The 19,616-nt window shown below is 42.9% G+C and overlaps 1 protein-coding gene across 1 annotated transcript in view; it reads right to left on the bottom strand.

The window, feature by feature from the left end:
* The window catches only part of LOC121537059 (potassium voltage-gated channel subfamily H member 3), a 204,615-nt gene that overhangs the window by 34,941 nt on the left and 150,058 nt on the right, over positions 1–19,616 (bottom strand). Inside the window, exons 4-8 of the mRNA XM_045206626.1 lie at positions 19,442–19,581; positions 18,247–18,502; positions 17,156–17,313; positions 15,073–15,277; positions 5,437–5,832 (exon numbers count right to left, since the gene is read on the bottom strand). Of these exons, the coding sequence (XP_045062561.1) occupies positions 5,437–5,832; positions 15,073–15,277; positions 17,156–17,313; positions 18,247–18,502; positions 19,442–19,581 (1,155 nt within the window). The remainder of the gene's footprint in view (positions 1–5,436; positions 5,833–15,072; positions 15,278–17,155; positions 17,314–18,246; positions 18,503–19,441; positions 19,582–19,616) is intronic.

The following is a 19,616-nucleotide window of genomic DNA, read 5'->3' on the forward strand; positions in this document are numbered from 1 at the left end:
CCATACAATTCCGATAACTCCATGAAAGACATACAAAAACAAAATACCCTTTTCAAACTTATTTTCCATAAATATAGGTATTTTATCAACCAGCACATTTGAGTTCAACCATAATATTTGTTGTAATACTTGTTCTACCTTTTCTGGGGGATGAAATTGAAATTGTAACCAGCTCTGCAATGCTTGTTAGAAAAATAGTGATACTTTGAATAAGGTTTAATTTTCAATTAATCAAAAATGAGACATGGCAATCAGCACAAAGGAAAAAAGGCCATTTTTAAACAATGGATGAGCTTTTCTTAGTAATCTACTTGAGAACCATTTTGGGTTCAACTAAAACTTTTGTTTAAGTGACGCTTTTAGAGAGAGGTTTAGTGCTTTTATATTTAATAATCTCAGCCCACCCAGTTCATATTCATTATATAGATAGGCACGCTTAGCATCCCAGATAAAGCAAAATATTTTTTATTTGAAAAATGAATTATCAGGAGTAGGCAGCTCCATAAGTAAGTGAGTAAACTGAGATATGACTAAGGAGTTAATCAGTGTCATTTTTCCATAAATTGACAGTTATTTACCTCTCCATGGTTGCAGGATTTTGTCTATTTTTACTAGTTTTCTATTAAAATTCATTGTGGAGAGCTCATTTATATATTTTGTGATATGAATACCGAGTATGTCTACTTCACCGTCAGCCCATTTTATAGGTAAACTGCTGGGTAATGTAATAGTTGTGTTTTTTATAGATCCAATACGTTATATGGTACACTTATCATAATTAGGTTTTAGTCCAGAGATGCCAGAAAAGTTATCTAGATCTTCAATGAGACATTGCAGGGATATAGCTTGCGGACTAATTTTAAAGCCACAAGTGTTATCAAGGAGGATGTTTTTGCTCATTTGTTAAAGGCCCAGTGCAGTCAAAAACTAGATTTTCCTGTGTTTTATATATATTTCCACACTATGAAGTTGGAATAATACTGTGAAATTGTGAAAATGATGACAACGCCGTTTTAGTGTAAGAACTGTTGGAAATAGACCGTCTGAAATTCAGCCTGTTTTGGTGGGATGGAGTTTTGGCCTGCCTGGCGAGATCATAAGTTAATAGACCAATAACAAAGATAATTCCAAACCTCTTTGCCATTAACAGCTAGTTTTCAGTTTTCCTCTCCCCACACTCAGAACACTCTCAGACAGTCCTAGCAAAATTCTTGCTTGAGAAATTGTTCTTTGCTAAGAAGCTATTTTTATTTTTTAAAATTTTTATAGAAAAATTTGTTACCCAGAAATGATTTGATATTGAGATAAAAACGGCTGCATTGGGCCTTTAACATCGCCCTTCAAGATTAACTTTAAAAGTTAAGTTTAAAATGATCATCATTTGGTGAGTGGCAGTGGCACTGTTTTTGCAGCTCGCTTTCTGTTAGGTATCTCTTTGAAAATAATGCGTGTGAAACATTGTTGCATTTAAAAACTTTACATCACTGGTTACTTTGTGTGCTGAACAAGATAAAATATGTTTGCAATGGGAAGTAATAGCTGTACATTTCGATTTGGAAATGCTTAATGGTTGTGTTTTTGTTATTATTGCAGGGGCCTACTGGATTATTGTGAATTGGTTGCTTTTAACAGTAGGCTATGCTGTGTGTGACTGCTCTCTTTCTATTGGTGGTGTCTATGTGTTTTACAAAAAGTGTTATCTCCTACACGGAGTGCGCAGATTACGGTCGCTGTCCTTTCAGCACCACGAGCCTTTAACCTTTGATGTGTCACTGTTGTCATCGCTAGGCTATTGGTGATAGTGATAGTGATGGTGTTAGGCTACCACAGGTTGTTTAAGCGGTTGTTGTTGTTGTTGTTGCTGGTCGCATTATTCCATGCAGAGCGTGTGCGTGACAGCCCGATGCGTGGCTCAGGCCTGTTTGATTAATTAATGATGTCATCAAAAAGCATTGCTACTCAAATCACATTTTAATTGTCACATGCTTCGTAAACACCAGGTTTAGACTAACAGTAAAATGTTTATTTACGGGCCCTTCCCAACAATGCAGAACACAATAAAGAATAATAATATATATTTTTAATAAATAATAATAACAGAAAAAACACAAGGAATAAATACAAAATGAGCAATGATAGCTTGGCTATAAACATGGAGTATCAGCACCGAGTTGAGGTGCAGGGGTACGAGGAAATTGAGGTAGACACAGTGCATTCGGAAAGTATTCAGACCCCTTGACTTTTTCCACATTTTGTTATAGCCTTATTCTAAAATTGATTAAATCGTTTTTTCCCATCATCAATCTACACACAATACCCCATAATGACAAAGCAAAAACAGGTTTTTATACATTTTTGTAAAGAAATTAAAAAATAAACCTGAAATATCACAAGTATTCAGACCCTTTACTCAGTACTTTGTTGAAGCACCTTTGGCAGTGATTACAGCCTTGAGTCTTCTTGGGTATGACACTACAAGCTTGGCACACCTGTATTTGGGGAGTTTCTCCCATTCTTCTCTGCAGATCCTCTCAAGCTCTGTCAGGTTGGATAGGGAGCGTCGCTGCACAGCTATTTTCAGGTCTCTCCAGAGATGTTCAAACGGGTTCAAGTCCGAGCTCTGGCTGGGCCACTCATGGACATTCAGAGACTTGTCCTGAAGCCACTCCTGTGTTGTCTTGGCTGTGTGCTTAGGGTTGCTGCCCTGTTGGAAGGTGAGCCTTCACCCCAGTCTGAGGTCCTGAGCGCTCTGATTGGTGGAGTTCTGCAGAGATGGTTTTCCTTCTGGAAGGTTCTCCCATCTCCACAGAGGAACTCTGGAGAACTGTCAGAGTGACCATTGGGTTCTTGGTCACCTCCCTGACCAAGGCCCTTCTCCCCTGATTGCTCAGTTTGGCCGGGCGGCCAGCTCTAGGAAGAGCCTTGGTGGTTCCAAACTTCTTCCATTTAAGAATGATGGAGGCCACTGTGTTCTTGGGGACCTTCAATGCTGCAGACATTTTTGGTACCCCTCCCCAGATCTGTGCCTCGACACAATCCTGTCTCGGAGCTCTACGGACAATTCCTTCGACCTCATGGGTTGGTTTTTGCCCTGACATGCGTTGTCAACTGTGGGACCTTATATAGACAGGTGTGTGCCTTTCCAAATCATGTCCAATCAATTGAATTTACCACAGGTGTACTCCAATCAAGTTGTAGAAACATCTCAAGGATGATCAATGGAAACAGGATGCACCTGAGCTCAATTTCGAGTCTCATAGGAAAGGGTCTGAATACTTATGTAAATAAGGTATTTCTGTTTTTTTATTTTTAATACATTTGCAAGAATTTCTAACAAACCTTTTTTGCTTTGTCATTATGGGTTATTGTGTGTAGATTGATGAGGATTTTTTTTTTTTTAATCCATTGTGGAATAAACAAACAAAATGTGGAAAAGGTCAAGGGGTCTGAATACTTTCCGAATGCACTGTACATATATGTAGGGGTAAAGTGACTAGGCAACAGGATAGATAAGACAGTAGCAGCAGCATATGCATTAGAGCTAGATATAATGTTGTGTGCATTAAGTGATGATGTTTCTGTTATTTGTATTGTTTTTTGAGTTGAAGTTTGATTTCCCCCCCCATTGAAGGTCCAATAGTCACGATTCGCTACTGAGGCTGCATTCTCTGATTCCTTGATAGAGCACATAGAGAGAAGCTTGGAGCACTGTAGAGGAACACCTGCCCTACTGCTGGGAGGCCTGGGTGAACGCAGGTGTGTTTGACGCTAGTAGCAAGAGAAGAAGAGATTCAAATTGAACAGAGGAGAAGACAAACGCTATCCTTGCTGCTACTGTATATTCATGTCTCAGTGGGGGCCAGGCACCATTTAATGAGTTAAGTGAATATTTAGGCCACTCCAAGCTGAGAGGCTGAGAGCAGAGGCTCCCTGGGAGGGCAGACACACACCTTTGCCCCTGGCGTATACTGCTCTCCTCGATGGAGGGAGGGAGGGGGGGAAGTAGAGAGGGAGGGAGGAAGGGATGGAGGGAGTGAGTAAGGGAGTAGGGAGGGGGAGAGGGAGGGAGTAGGGAGAGAGGGATAGAGGGATGTCTGTATCTTAACTCTCAGTTATGTCATAATAATTCAATAGCAGTTTGCTATTGTCATTATTGAAGAGCCACTTCTGTTGATAGCGCTAGAATCTCTGGTACACTACATCACCAAAAGTATGTGGACACCTGCTCGTCGAACATCTCATTCCAAAATCATGGGCATTAATATGGAGTTGGTCCCACCTTTGATGCTATAACAGCCTCCACTCTTCTGGGAAGGCTTTCCACGAGATGTTGGAACATTGCTGCGGGGACTTCATTCAGCCACAAGAGCATTAGTGAGGTCGGGCACTGATGTTGGGCGATTAGGCATGGCTCGCTGTCGGCGTTCCAATTCATCCCAAAAGTGTTCGATGGGGTTGAGGTCAGGGCTCTGTGCAGGCCAGTCAAGTTCTTCCACACCAATCTCGACAAACCATTGCTCTATGGACCTCGCTTTGTGCACAAGGGCATTGTTATCCTGAAACAGGAAAGGGCCTTCCCCAAACTGTTGCCACAAAGTTGGAAGCACAGAATTGTCTAGAATGTCATTGTATGCTGTAGCGTTAAGATTTCCCTTCACTGGAACAAAGGGGCCTAGCCCGAACCATGAAAAACAGCCCCAGACTTTATAGTTGGCACTATGCATTCGGGCAGGTAGCGTTCTCCTGGCATCTGCCAAACCCAGATTCGTCCGTCGGACTGCCAGATGGTGAAGCGTGATTCACCACTCCAGAGAACGCATTTCCACTGCTCCAATATCCAATGGCGGCGAGCTTTACACTACTCCAGCCAACGCTTGGCATTGTGCATGGTGATCTTAGGCTTGTGTGCGGCTGCTCGGCCATGGAAACCCATTTCATGAATCTCCCGATGAACAGTTCTTGCGCTGACATTCCTTCCAGAGGCAGTTTGGAACTTGGTAGTGAGTGTTGCAACCGGGGACAGACGATCTTTACGCGCTTTAGCACTTCGCAGCTGAGCCGTTGTTGCTCCTCGACATTTGTCGAACTAACTTGTTGGAAAGATGGCATCCTATGACGGTGCCACGTTGAAAGTCACTGAGCTCTTCAGTAAGGCCATTCTTCTGCCAATGTTTGTCTATGGAGATTGCATGGATGTGTGCTCAATTTTATACACCTGTCAGCAATGGGTGTGGCTGAAATAGCCGAATCCATTAATTTGAATGGGTGTCCACATACTTTTGTATATCTAGTGAATGTTTATAAACAGTATACATCAGAGAGCGACAGGAGAGGAGGCATACATCATTATAAGGTGGTTTTCCTATCCCCTGACACCGCTGAGGCCTGACGTTCTCACTAACCAATAACGTCCCTGTTGTATCTCCAGGGACTCACCTCCTATGAGCATGGTGCAGATGGAGAAGATCTTCTCAGAGTCGGTGTTGGCTGAGACATTCCCGAAGCCCACGCTGGTCAGACTGCTCAGAGCGAAGTACAGCGATGTCACGTAGGAGCTCCTCACTGATGGACCCCCACCCAGCATCCCTCCACCCTGTCCCACCCCAACCTCCACCCCGTCAGCCAAGGCCCCGGCCCCAGTCCCTGTGACGTTCCACTGGCTTGAGTTCCACGAGTCCAGCCCTGCCAGCGCCGACCCGGACACGTTCCATTGGCTGCTGTTGGCCGGGAAAGCGTCGACAATGGCGGGGTGCAGCGAACCAGGAGCCAAAGTGGCAAGGGGAGACAGGAAGTAAGGGGTTCCCAGACGCTTTCCCAACTCGTGTAGCCAACCTGAGAGAGGGGGGAGGGGGAGGGACGTGGGAGAGGGAGATGAAGAGAGGGGGAAGGAGAGAGAAGGAGGGAGGGAGGGAGAGAGATAGAGGGGGAGAGGGAGGAGAGAAGGAGGGAGAGGGGGAGAAATACAAAAGAAAAGTTACATACAGATACCTAGGTGAATAATCCATTGTGGACAGCCTGTCAGCAATCCAAAGAAACACACACATGGGGGAAGAAGCTGTATCTTTGACCTTGTAGTTGAGCTGGGCTGACCAATGTACACACACACACACACACACACACACACACACACACACTGAAGCTGACCCAGTGTATAAACAAGGCCCACTAATGAATGTCTGTGGGTAGTCTCAGTGAACTGAATAAACCAATATCATTTGGAATGTTACACCTCAGTTGTTGCCTAATTAGCTTGTCATTATGCAAGCTAGCATTTCTAGGACGTGGTTCAGAAGAATTGAGGGTATAATTTTGCTGATTTATGTGCCAGCGTGTGTGTAGTGTGTGTACGTGGTGGTTAGGTGTGTGTGAGCGTGTGTCAGTATGCAGCGGTATGTGTGTGAATACATTTGTTTATCAATGTGTTTGTTTGTGCACCCGCAGTGTGCACTGGGGTGGGTCTTTTGAATAAGTTTGCTTACATGGCTGTGTGAACATAACAAATTATGTAAGCAATTGGCAGAACTTTCTCAGTCTGCTTTTCTATCCATGCACAGCCAGATACAACTACTTTGCTGTCCGTGGTCCTGAACTAACTCTCTGACAACTCCTCTTCTCTGCCCTTGTCCAAGGTTCAGAACCTACCCTCTCTCTCAACTGCCTCCTACATTCTCCCTGCTGCTGTCCATTTAACATACAGTACTCTCTTCTCCTTTGCTCTGACATGATGCTGTCCATGGTGCTGAACTCCAGGCCAGAGCTCTATATAAGGCTGCTAGCAGGCTTACTCTCCTCTCTCTAAGAAACTGGATCATGATGCAGGTGTATCCCAGGGGGTTCCATACTGTTATTCTGCACCACACTCTATCTCTGTCTGTCAGTCTGTCAGTCACCCAGCCCACGTCTTTGAAAGACATAGCAGAAGAAGCACAGACTGTTCTACTGGAGTTGTGAAGCTTTGAAGTGACACTCAAAAGATAACAACCTCTCTCAGACTTTAGTCTTCACAGCATAAAAAACAACAGGTAGAGAGAGAATGAGGGGATGAGAAAGAGTGAGAAGGACAGATGGAGAGAAAGGAGAATGCTAGATGAGCTGCTGACAGAGACAAATTTAGAAACCACACACGCGTGCACACACGTGGGAAGTCACATCACACTGAGTCCCAGATATTCCATTTGAATAAACTGCCTGAACGCTATCTAGTGTCCCTGAGAACGAAATAAAATGTGCCATTCAAGCCTCTAACATCAGCCTTTAGTCAAGTTCTCTCCAGAGACGTGTTGCAGACAAAACAAAGTGGCCTTGGGCTCACAGTAGAGCAGGGTTCTTCAATCCTGGTCCTGGAGGGCCGAAACACCTCTGTTTTTCATCCTCTCCTTCTAATCAGGGGCTAATTCAGACCTGGGAAAACCAGGTGAGTGCAATTAACTACCAGGTAGAAATAAAAAACAGAAGTGTTTCGGCCCTCCAGGACCAGGATTGAAGAACCCTGCAGTAGAGTCTCTCTCTCTCTCTCTCTCTCTCTCTCTCTCTCTCTCTCTCTCTCTCTCTCTCTCTCTCTCTCTCTCTCTCTCTCTCTCTCTCTCTCTCTCTCTCTCTCTCTCTCTCTCTCTCTCTCTCTCTCTCTCTCTCTCTCTCTCTCTCTCTCTAGTACTTCCTCTGGTGTATGTTGGTGCCAGTCCTCAGGGTGTATACTGTATGAGTAAAGTTAATCCATTAATACAGGATACTGACGGTCGGAAGAAATAATAGGTTATCACTATTCACTCTCCTACTTTCCTATCCCTACATGCCCTCTGAGATGTATATAGATATAGTCCTAGACCTATTATATCTGGTGTTATAATAAACAATCCTATTAGTCAATGCTCCTTTTGTCACTGTCCTGTTCTCTTCTCCTCATAGGACCTAGCTCCTCTGTCTACAATATAGGCTGCGTCCCAAATGGTACCGTATTCCCTATATAATGCACTACTTTTGACCAGGGCCCATTTGGCTCTGCTCAAAAGTAGTGCAATATATAGGGAATAGGGTGCCATTTGGGTGCCCATGGGTCTCCCGAGTGGCGCAGTGGTCTAAGGCACTGCATCGCAGTGCTAGCTGTGCCAACAGAGATCCTGGTTCGAATCCAGGCTCTGTCGTAGCTGGCCGCGACCGGGAGACCCATGGGGCTGCGCACAATTGGCCCAGCGTCGCCCAGGGTATGGGAGGGAATGGCCGGCAGGGATGTAGCTCAGTTGGTAGAGCAGAGAGATATATTGTGGCTGTGCTAGCATGGAGGAGCAGGGTGCAGGGAGATTAATATTATTTGTAAGGCAGTATTATGGTTGTGCCTATATGGAGAAGGGTACGGTAGGGAGGGAGCAACAAGGGAGCAGGGAACTGAGTATCAGACAGTATTGTGCATTGTGGCTGAGGATGCATAGAGGAGCAGGGTGTATGCAGGGAGCAGGGAACTGAGTATCAGACAGTGTTGTGCATTGTGGCTGAGGATGGATCGAGGAGCAGGGTGTATGCAGGGAGCAGGGAACTGAGTATCAGACAGTATTGTGCATTGTGGCTGAGGATGGATCGAGGAGCAGGGTGTTTGCAGGGAGCAGGGAACTGAGTATCAGACAGTATTGTGCATTGTGGCTGAGGTTGCATCAAGGAGCAGGGTGTTTGCAGGGAGCAGGGAACTGAGTATCAGCCCTGACTAAGAGCTGCTCCCATGGACTTGAATTATTGATATGTCTGCAGACAAAAGGTTCTGCAGCCGTTCACAGTACAACCCTACAGTATCTGCAGACACACACAAAGACACACGCACGCCTGTGGCATATCTGTTGATATGCTGTTGTTGTGAGCTGCTGCTGCTGTTGATGTGTTTGTCATGTTACTAGAGCTGGTCTATAAATACTGCTGAGCTATAATAATAACAGATTGAAGAGAACAGGCTTATAAGATGAGAGGGTTTCTGTGTGTCTGTGTAGGAAATTGAAAATGTGCTATTACATTTGGTGCTTTCATGGACTGGTTTGGCAATGCTGTTGGCTATGTAAGGCTCTTGAAAGAAAATGTATGTTTGACAGTCTCCCACTTAAAGAAAACACTGCAAAATGAAATATTTTTGTCTCAAATAAATTTAGCAATCTCGTATCACTACAGTTTAATATGAAACTGGTCCAACTTGCTTTTATACTGAGCTGGGACAAGCCAAATCTCTGCCAACCCAAACGTGAAATAAACCGTAATCATCCGAATTAATTAAAGATCAGTCTGACCTTGCATTAGCGTTTGAAAGGGACCCTAATCCCTCATTCTGAACCAACTAAATCTGACAGCTCAGGAATGGCTGTGGCTACCACCAACATCAACTCCCAAAACGTACCAACTTACTCGCCAATCAAGCTTTGAATAGTACAGGCTCAATCAACTTACAGTAATTGCAACCGATCAGGAATGGCTGTGGGTACCCTCAAAATCAAATCATAAACTTTAGCATAGAAACTCACCCATCATTTAAGCCTTCAACCAGGAAATGCCTGTAAAACCAATGACAGTCTCTGAACCAGTTGGGTTCATGGTGCTTGAGTCCTGGGGCTGGGCTAAAGATAGGCAGCAAGCCTGGCTGTAACACTCTGGGGTACAGTGCCTTTGGAAAGTATTCAGACCCCTTGACTTTTTCCACATTTTGTTACGTTACAGCCTTTTTCTAAAATTGATTTTTTTTTAAACATTTAAATCCTCAGCAATCTACACACAATACCCCATAATGACAAAGGGAAAAATTGAGGTCAGGTGCATCATGTTTCCATTGATCATCCTTGAGATGTTTTTTTTATTTTTTATTACTATCTACACCTTATGGACAGAGTTAATTTTACAATAATTCTATTATATATATATATATATATATATATATATTTTTTGCTCCTGAACTTCTTCTACTCTCAACCTCTCCGATCATTTTCATGATGTCCATCCGGTTTGCTTCTATATGCCATATCTTTCTAACTGTGCTCTTCCCAAAAGCTCCCAACATACAACCTATATACTTATTATGGACACAGTATGCTTACATTATTAGCTATCTTTGTTATTATTTGTTGTTATTTGTTATTAGTCCCATCCTTCAACTCTATTCAATACCTCCCATCTATCTCTTAACACCATCCATATAGGATTTCTATTTGCCATATATATTTCAACCGTACTGTGATGTTTTACAAGTTCTGAACCTTTCTATTCTCATTGCTTCTAAAGATTGTGAATTAAAAATAAACATTTTTGCTAAAAGTATTATTATATTATTGATTGATTGATTGACTATGACTTTTCAGATCACCCAGTAATGCTATCTGCAAGGTTAGCTCCAGGTATATATTGCAATCCTTTAGCCATTCCTGGACCTGTGTCCAAAAACAAGCTACAAATGGACAGAACCAAAACAAATGATCTAATGATTCTGTCTCTTCACAGCAAAATCTGCAGAGCTGGGAAGATTGTATCCCCATATAAATAACATTCTATTGGTAGCAAGAATTGTATATAATAATTTAAATTGAAAGATTCAAATTTTTGAATCCGTGTCGTTTTTGCGTGTCAGTTCATAAACACTATGCCATGGGATCGGTACGTCAAAGATCTCTTCCCAACTATTTTGCAATCTATATGGGACGGCTGTCAATCCTTTGGTCCTTAAGTGAAACTGATATACTTTTTTTATTTATCACAGTTTTACTTAACCAATTATGTTCTTTAATGCAAGGCCGACAGACAAGTTCCTTACTTTCTCCCCTTCCACTTTCCTCTTCCACTTTGCGGTAAGGCTGCAATTATTTGGTTGTAATTTTGGGTAGAGCAGACATTTCCATATGTTTTTGTTAGCTGCATGTGCGACATAACTCCCCCAGTCCTACCGATGATATCATTTACGAAGATTATACCTTTTTTAAACATTCTGTCAAAAAATAAAGGTTTTTTGTCAATTAGTATATTTGAATTTAACCACAATATTTGTTGCATTATTTGTTCTGTCGTTTCTGGAGGATTAAATTGAAATTGCAACCAACTTTCTATGGCTTGTTTTAGAAATAGTGATATTTGGGAGATTATTTCCTTTTCAAATAACTGCAAATGAGTTGTTGTAATCTGAATAAAGGGAAAAAGGCCTTTCTTGAACATTGGGTGAGACAATCTTACTAATTTGCTTGAGAACCAGTTCGGGTTTAAGTATAACTTTTGTGTGACTGAAGCTTTTAGTGATAGGTCTATCCTTGAGATGTTTCTACAAATTGATTGGACATGATTTGGAAAGGCACACACATGTCTATATACAGTTGAAGTCGGAAGTTTACATTCACTTAGGTTGGAGTCATTAAAACTTGTTTTTCAACCACTCCACAAACTTCTTGTTAACAAACTATAGTTTTGGCAAGTCGGTTAGGACATCTACTTTGTGCATGACACAAGTCATTTTTCCAACAATTGTTTACAGACAGATTATTTAACTTATAATTCACTGTATCACAATTCCAGTGCCTCAGAAGTTTACATACACTAAGTTGACTTGTTGCCTTTAAACAGCTTGGACAATTCCAGAAAATGATGTCATGGCTTTAGAAGCTTCTGATAGGCTAATTGACATCATTTGAGTCAATTGGAGGTGTACCTGTGGATGTATTTCAAGGCCTACCTTCAAACTCAGTGCCTCTTTGCTTGACATCATGGGAAAATCAAAAGAAATCAGCCAAGACCTCAGAAAAAGAATTGTAGACCTCCACAAGTCTGGTTCATCCTTAGGAGCAATTTCCAAATGCCTGACGGTACCACGTTCATCTGTACAAACAATAGTGCACAAGTATAAACACCATGGGACCACGCAGCCGTCATACCGCTCAGGAAGGAGACGCGTTCTGTCTCCTAGAGATGAACGTACTTTGGTGCGAAAAGTGCAAATCAATCCCAGAACAGCAAAGCACCTTGTGAAGATGCTGGAAGAAACAGGTACAAAAGTATCTATATCCACAGTAAAACGAGTCATATATCGACAGAACCTGAAAGGCCGCTCAGCAAGGAAGAAGCCACTGCTCCAAAACCACCATAAAAAAGCCAGAAAACGGTTTGCAACTGCACATTGGGACAAAGATCGTACTTTTTGGAGAAATGTCCTCTGGTCTGATGAAACAAAAATAGAACTGTTTGGCCATAATGACCATCGTTATGTTTGGAGGAAAAAGGGGGTTGCTTGCAAGTCGAACAACACCATCCCAACCATGAAGCACGGGGGTGGCATTATCATGCTGTGGGGGTGCTTTGCTGCAGGAGGGACTGGCACTTCACAAAATGGATGGCATCATGAGGAAGGAAAATTATGTGGATATATTGTAGCAACATCTCAAGACATCAGTCAGGAAGTTAAAGCTTGGTTGCAAATGGGTCTTCCAAATGGACAATGACCCCAAGCATCCTTCCAAAGTTGTGGCAAAATGGCTTAAGGACAACAAAGTCAAGGTATTGGAGTAGCCATCACAAAGCCCTGACCTCAATCCTATAGAAAATGTGTGGGCAGAACTGAAAAAGCGTGTGGGAGCAAGGAGGCCTACAAACCTGACTCAGTTACACCAGCTCTGTCAGGAGCAATGGGCCAAAATTCACCCAACTTATTGTGGGAAGCTTATGGAAGGCTACCCGAAACGTTTGACCCAAGTTAAACAATTTAAAGGCAATGCTACCAAATACTAATTGAGTGTATGTAAACTTCTGACCCACTGGGAATGTGATGAAAGAAATAAAAGCTGAACTAAATCATTCTCTCTACTATTATTCTGACATTTCACATTCTTAAAATAAAGTGGTGATCCTAACTGACCTAAGACAGGGAATTTTTACTAGGATTAAATGTCAGGAATTGTGAAAAACTGAGTTGAAATATATTTGGCTAAGGTGTATGTAAACTTCCGACTTCAACTGTACCTACACGTACGCTACAGTCACAAGACGCAGGCCTCCTTATTGTCCCTACAATTTCTAAGCAAACAGCTGGAGGCAGGGCTTTCTCCTATAGAGCTACATTTTTATGGAATGGTCTGCCTATCCATGTAAGAGACGTAGACTCGGTCTTGAGTCTTTAAGTCTTTACTGAAGACTCATCTCTTCAGTAGGTCCTATGATTGAGTGTAGTCTGGCCCAGGGGTGCGAAGGTGAACGGCAAGGCACTGGAGCGACGAACCACCCTTGTTGTCTCTGCCTGGCCGGCTCCCCTCTCTCCACTGGGATTCTCTGCCTCTGACCCTATTACGGGGGCTGAGTCACTGGCTTACTAGTGCTCTTCCATGCTGTCCCTAGGAGGGGTGCGTCAATTGAGTGGGTTGAGTTACAGACGTCATCTTCCTGTCAGGTTTTGCGTCCCCCTCGGGCTCGTGCGGTGGAGGAGATCTTCATGGGCTTTGTCTCAGGGTAGTAAGTTGGTGGTCTGTTGATATCCCTCTAGTGGTGTGGGGGCTGTGCTTTGGCAAAGTGGGTGGGGTTATCTTTGGAAGTATGCTTGGGGTCATTGTCCATTTGGAAGACCCATTTGCGACCAAGCTTTAACTTCCTGACTGATGTCTTGAGATGTTGCTTCAATATATCCACATAATTTTCCTTCCTCATGATGCCATCTATTTTGTGAAGTGCACCAGTCCCTCCTGCAGCAAAGCACCCCCACAGCATGATGCTGCCACCCCCGTTCTTCACGGTTGGGATGGTGTTCTTCGGCTTGCAAGCGACCCCCTTTTTCCTCCAAACATAACGATGGTCATTATGGCCAAACAGTTCTATTTTTGTTTCATCAGACCAGAGGACATTTCTCCAAAAAGTACGATCTTCGTCCCCATGTGCAGTTGCAAACCGTAGTCTGGCTTTTTTATGGCGGTTTGGAGCAGTGGCTTCTTCCTTGCTGAGCGGCCTTTCAGGTTATGTCAATATAGGACTTGTTTTACTGTGGATATAGATACTTATGTACCTGTTTCCTCCAGCATCTTCACAAGTCCTTTGCTGTTGTTCTGGGATTGTCTCTAGGAGACATAACACGTCTCCTTCCTGAGCTGTATGATGGCTGCGTGGTCCCATGGTGTTTATACTTGCATACTATTGTTTGTACAGATGAACGTGGTACCGTCAGGCGTTTGGAAATTGCTCCCAAGGATGAACCAGACTTGTGGAGGTCTACAATTTTTTTTCTGAGGTCTTGGCTGATTTCTTTAGATTTTCCCATGATGTCAAGCAAAGAGGCACTGAGTTTGAAGGTAGGCCTTGAAATACATCCACAGGTACACCTCCAATTGACTCAAATGATGTCAATTAGCCTGTCAGAAGCTTCTAAAGCCATGACATCATTTTCTGGAATTTTCCAAGCTGTTTATAGGCACTGTGAACTTAGTGTATGTAAACTTCTGACCCACTGGAATTGTGATACAGTGAATTATAAGTTAAATAATCTGTCTGTAAACAATTGTTGGAAAAATGACTTGTGTCATGCACAAAGTAGATGTCCTAACATACTTGCCAAAACTATAGTTTGTTAACAAGAAATGTGTGGAGTGGTTGAAAAACGAGTTTTAATGACTCCAACCTAAGTGTATGTAAACTTCCGACTTCAACTGTATTTGTGCGTGCATGCATGGGTGTGTGTTCGTCATCAAGCCGGATGTGTGTGTCTTTTTCTGCAGTTTTCCATTGAGTGATGCGTGTAGAATATCAACGAGGTTTCGCCTTATTAAAATCATTAATTGTATTTATAATGACTACTATAAGGGAGACTGATCCTCCATGACAGCATAACTGCTGTTTCTTGATCAAATCTTAGGCTAAAATGATTAAACACATCATTTTGCAACAGCCAGACGCGTTAGAAGTCCTGAATTGAATGTAGTTACATCATGATTACAGTCATTGCACAGAAGGTCTAGTAGGACCCATATGTGTTATTTTATTAATTAATGTTATATTATTAATTATACAACTGAATGCCTGTGATGCTGCATCTTGGCTCCCTTGAAAAACAGATTACAATCTCAATGTGCAATGTAGACATCCATGTGTACTGACCAATGTCCCAGGAGTTGGGGCTGTTTTCAATCTCTCTGCGTCCGATGAAGTACCAGACGCAGGCCATCCAGTGGGCCAGCAGGGCGAACATGGACATGAGCAGGGTGAGTACTACAGCACTGTACTGGGAGTAACGCTCAAGCTTCTGTAGCAGCCTCAGCAGGCGCAGCAACCGCACTGTCTTCAGCAGGTGGACCCCAAAGTACTGTAGAAACACAGACACATAGATACAGACACACATCTCGGGTCAGAAGGTAAAGAGGAAAGTTAGATTTTCAGTACTGTTGGATCTCTGTGGAAAGCAGTGTTTGATGAAAAGTGACATCATAGGTGTCAGTTCTCCTGCAGCTGCAACCCACAGAGCTCCTTGGTTATAGTTCTCTAGGGAACTGACTGGCCCATACAGTGGGGAGAACAAGTATTTGATACACTGCCGATTTTGCAGGTTTTCCTACTTACAAAGCATGTAGAGGTCTGTAGTTTTTATCATAGGTACACTTCAACTGTGAGAGACGGAATCTAAAACAAAAATCCAGAAAATCACATTGTATGATTTTTAAGTAATTAATTTGCATTTTATTGCATGACATAAGTATTTGATCACCTACCAACCAGTAAGAATTCCGGCTCTCACAGACCTGTTAGTTTTTCTTTAAGAAGCCCCCCTGTTCTCCACTCATTACCTGTATTAACTGCACCTGTTTGAACTCGTTACCTGTATAAAAGACACCTGTCCACACACTCAATCAAACAGACTCCAACCTCTCCACAATTGCCAAGACCAGAGAGCTGTGTAAGGACATCACGGATAAAATTGTAGACCTGCATAAGGCTGGGATGGGCTACAGGACAATAGGCAAGCAGCTTGGTGAGAAGGCAACAACTGTTGGCGCAATTATTAGAAAATGTCAGAAGTTCAAGATGATGGTCAATCACCCTCGGTCTGGGGCTCCATACAAGATCTCACCTCGTGGGGCATCAATGATCATGAGGAAGGTGAGTGATCAGCCCAGAACTACACGGCAGGACCTGGTCAATGACCTGAAGAGAGCTAGGACCACAGTCTCAAAGAAAACCATTAGTAACACACTACGCCGTCATGGATTAAAATCCTGAGGGCACGCAAGGTCTCTCTGCTCAAGCCAGCGCATGTCCAGGCCCGTCTGAAGTTTGCCAATGACCATCTGGATGATCCAAAGGAGGAATGGGAGAAGGTCATGTGGTCTGATGAGACAAAAATATAGCTTTTTGGTCTAAACTCCACTCGCCGTGTTTGGAGGAAGAAGAAGGATGAGTACAACCCCAAGTACACCATCCCAACCGTGAAGCATGGAGGTGGAAACATCATTCTTTGGGGATGCTTTTCTGCAAAGGGGACAGGACGACTGCACCGTATTGAGGGGAGGATGGATGGGGCCATGTATCGCGAGATCTTGGCCAACAACCTCCTTCCCTCAGTAAGAGCATTGAAGATGGGTCATGACTGGGTCTTCCAGCATGACAACGACCCGAAACACACAGCCAGGGCAACTAAGGAGTGGCTCCGTAAGAAGCATCTCAAGGTCCTGGAGTGGCCTAGCCAGTCTCCAGACCTGAACCCAATAGAAAATATTTGGAGGGAGCTGAAAGTCCGTATTGCCCAGCGACAGCCCCGAAACCTGAAGGATCTGGAGAAGGTATGGAGGAGTGGGCCAAAATCCCTGCTGCAGTGTGTGCAAACCTGGTCAAGACCTACAGGAAACGTATGATCTCTGTAATTGCAAACAAAGGTTTCTGTACCAAATATTACGTTTTGCTTTTCTGATGTATCAAATACTTATGTCATGCAATAAAATGCAAATTAATTACTTAGAAATCATATAATGTGATTTTCTGGATTCCGTCTCTCACAGTTGAAGTGTACCTATGATAAAAATTACAGACCTCTACATGCTTTGTAAGTAGGAAAACCTGCAAAATCGGCAGTGTATCAAATACTTGTTCTCCCCACTGTACATCCCCATACAACCATTAGACCAACCAAAGTCAAAATCTATTACTTTTCAATATCCACAGTCCCACACACACCCTGACATCCACTCACCACGCTGACGTTGAAGGCATAGAGCAGGTCAAAGGGCAAGGCAGCGATGAGGTCAACAAACAGCCAGGTGGTGACGTAGTGCACACATATGGAGCGAGCATCGTACACCACCTGGCCCGACGTGCTCACAAAGGTCGTCCGAAAGTTCAATGCAATATCTGCACAACGACAAGAATACAGGATTTATTTACAATTAATTTCTTATTAACAAATGAATGAATGAATAGCTGAGACAAATAGCACATTGTTGATGGTTCATACTGTATAAGTTCATTGCTATAGATAGCGTGGCTTTATTGACTTACATGGCTTTTATGTTAAAAGGGTAAATTGACAATTGAGTGAAATGGTCCATAGGTGTTTTGTATAATTAAATGACTGCAGATGAATGCATTGACGTAGGCTTTTTATTTGTTAAAAACAATTGAGAGAAATGGTCCATTGCATGTGGTTCATATATAATTTGACTAGAGATGTATCGCTAACACTGCAGTTAGTGAACTTTTATGATGCCCATCTGTCTGCTAAGGAGAGAGAGAGAGAGAGAGAGAGACGATGGGCAGAGTTTTCAACATGGGCCGGTAATACAATGAACTAATAAGTGTTAATTACCATTAACTTTCATTCAAGAAAATTACTGTATTTATTCTCCCACAATGAATATACTAAGTACCTGTAGGCAATAGAATTAGTGTTGGAAGAAATTAAGGCAAACATCAACTCAATGAATGTCAGGGGGAGTCTGTGGAGGCTTGAGTGCACACAGTGTGTTAATGTATTTGTGTAGAGGAAGTTACCCAGCCATAGGTAAATGCAGTCGACTGAGTGACATAGAATGGCACTATCATAATGTCTTTAAATAGGGACGAGCAGTCACTGCACCTGCTTTAACATCTGCTAATCTGTGTACACGACAAATAAACTTTGTTTAGATTTTTATTTGATTTAGAATAGTGTTGAAAGAATGTTATATAATGCTAGACTAATAGATGCAATAGAAAATGTTAGATATTATGAGAATATCAAAATAATGTTAGAATATTGTTACCATAATGTTAGAATAACTTTAGCTATATTCCTTGTCTCCTTACCCAGCATGAAGAGGATCTCCACTAGAATGTCACTCACACTGGGGGGGCTGCGGGGGGCGGAGCTCCCTTCATCCCGCCCCCCCACCACAGTGAAACACACATTATAGGGCACCGTGACTGCCACATAGAAGGTAGCCAGCAGGATTAGCCAATCCCAGCCTGCCTTGAAGGTCCCGTAGTGGAGCAGGATGAATCGGGACTTCTGAATGGCTGCCACCTTGTACTCTGGGATGGGCGGTTTGTCCCCAAACATGTTCTGGAGGGGTGAGGAGAAAGATAGGCACGTCAATAACAGGATTTTCATGACAACATGACCTAAGCAGGAAAAACTCCAGGTTCTGGTTTGTTCTAGTTCTAGCCCATAGAATAGGAAAAACTCCAGGTTCTGGTTTGTTCTAGTTCTAGCCCATAGAATAGTAAGGAGTAGTTCTCTCTTTTGAAAACGACTGCATGTCTACATGGACAGAAATATGAACGCAATCCTATTTTCACCAAAGTCAAAGAGAACCTGCTCAGCTCAGTCAGTCAGAACCTTCTCAGTCAACCTTCATCCCATCTGTACCCTTCAGTAAACATTATTTATTAGTGTATTTCAGCAAACTCAGTTTAATCCTGGAATGAAAACTCAGCAACATGACTATCATTGTAAATCCTGTGAACTTGACCCTGGGCTTTGGACTGAAGACACTGTACACTGTGGGTTGGATGGGCATGGTCTGAAGCTACAAGGTTAATCTATTCGATATCTATGTGTTGTTCAGGATTGTCCTCAAAGCAAGCTTACTCAATGTCATTGTAGCGCTCCTTGAGATGTGGCTGGACACTTAGCTGTCAAGGCAAGGCGTGTGCGTGTACAGATGTAGGATCTTAATTTGATCACTCTTTTGTTGATGAGAACTTTCCTGTACAGCAAAAAATGCAAACTTGTAGTCTATTCAAGGTTTCAAAAGGCTTCTAACGTTTGTAATTTCCACTTTAAAATGTCAGACTTGATTTACCCTAATTATTTTCCATTAATTATAATCCACATAATAATTCACATTTCCTGTTGCTGCAGGATTATTTTCCTGCTGTAGCAAACTGGCTCAAATTAAGATCCTACATCTGTATGTGTGTGTGTTTGTGTTTGTTTGTGTGTGTGTGTGTGTGTGTGTGCGCGCACGTGTGTGTGTGTGTGTGACTCAGGGCAACTCACGTTGTTGAGCTTGATCTTGCTTTTGTCCTGTTTCTGCAGGTGTCCAGACAGGTGGTAGAGTACGGCCCGGCTGCGTCTGCGGTTGGTGTTGAAGCCTGGGGGACGGGTGACCTTGTGCACTTCCAGACCTGTCTCCTCATCTGGGGACAGAGAGAATGTCGTTGAATTCATGAAT

Source organism: Coregonus clupeaformis, chromosome 23, assembly GCF_020615455.1.
Source record: "Coregonus clupeaformis isolate EN_2021a chromosome 23, ASM2061545v1, whole genome shotgun sequence".
Classification (NCBI taxonomy): domain Eukaryota; kingdom Metazoa; phylum Chordata; class Actinopteri; order Salmoniformes; family Salmonidae; genus Coregonus; species Coregonus clupeaformis.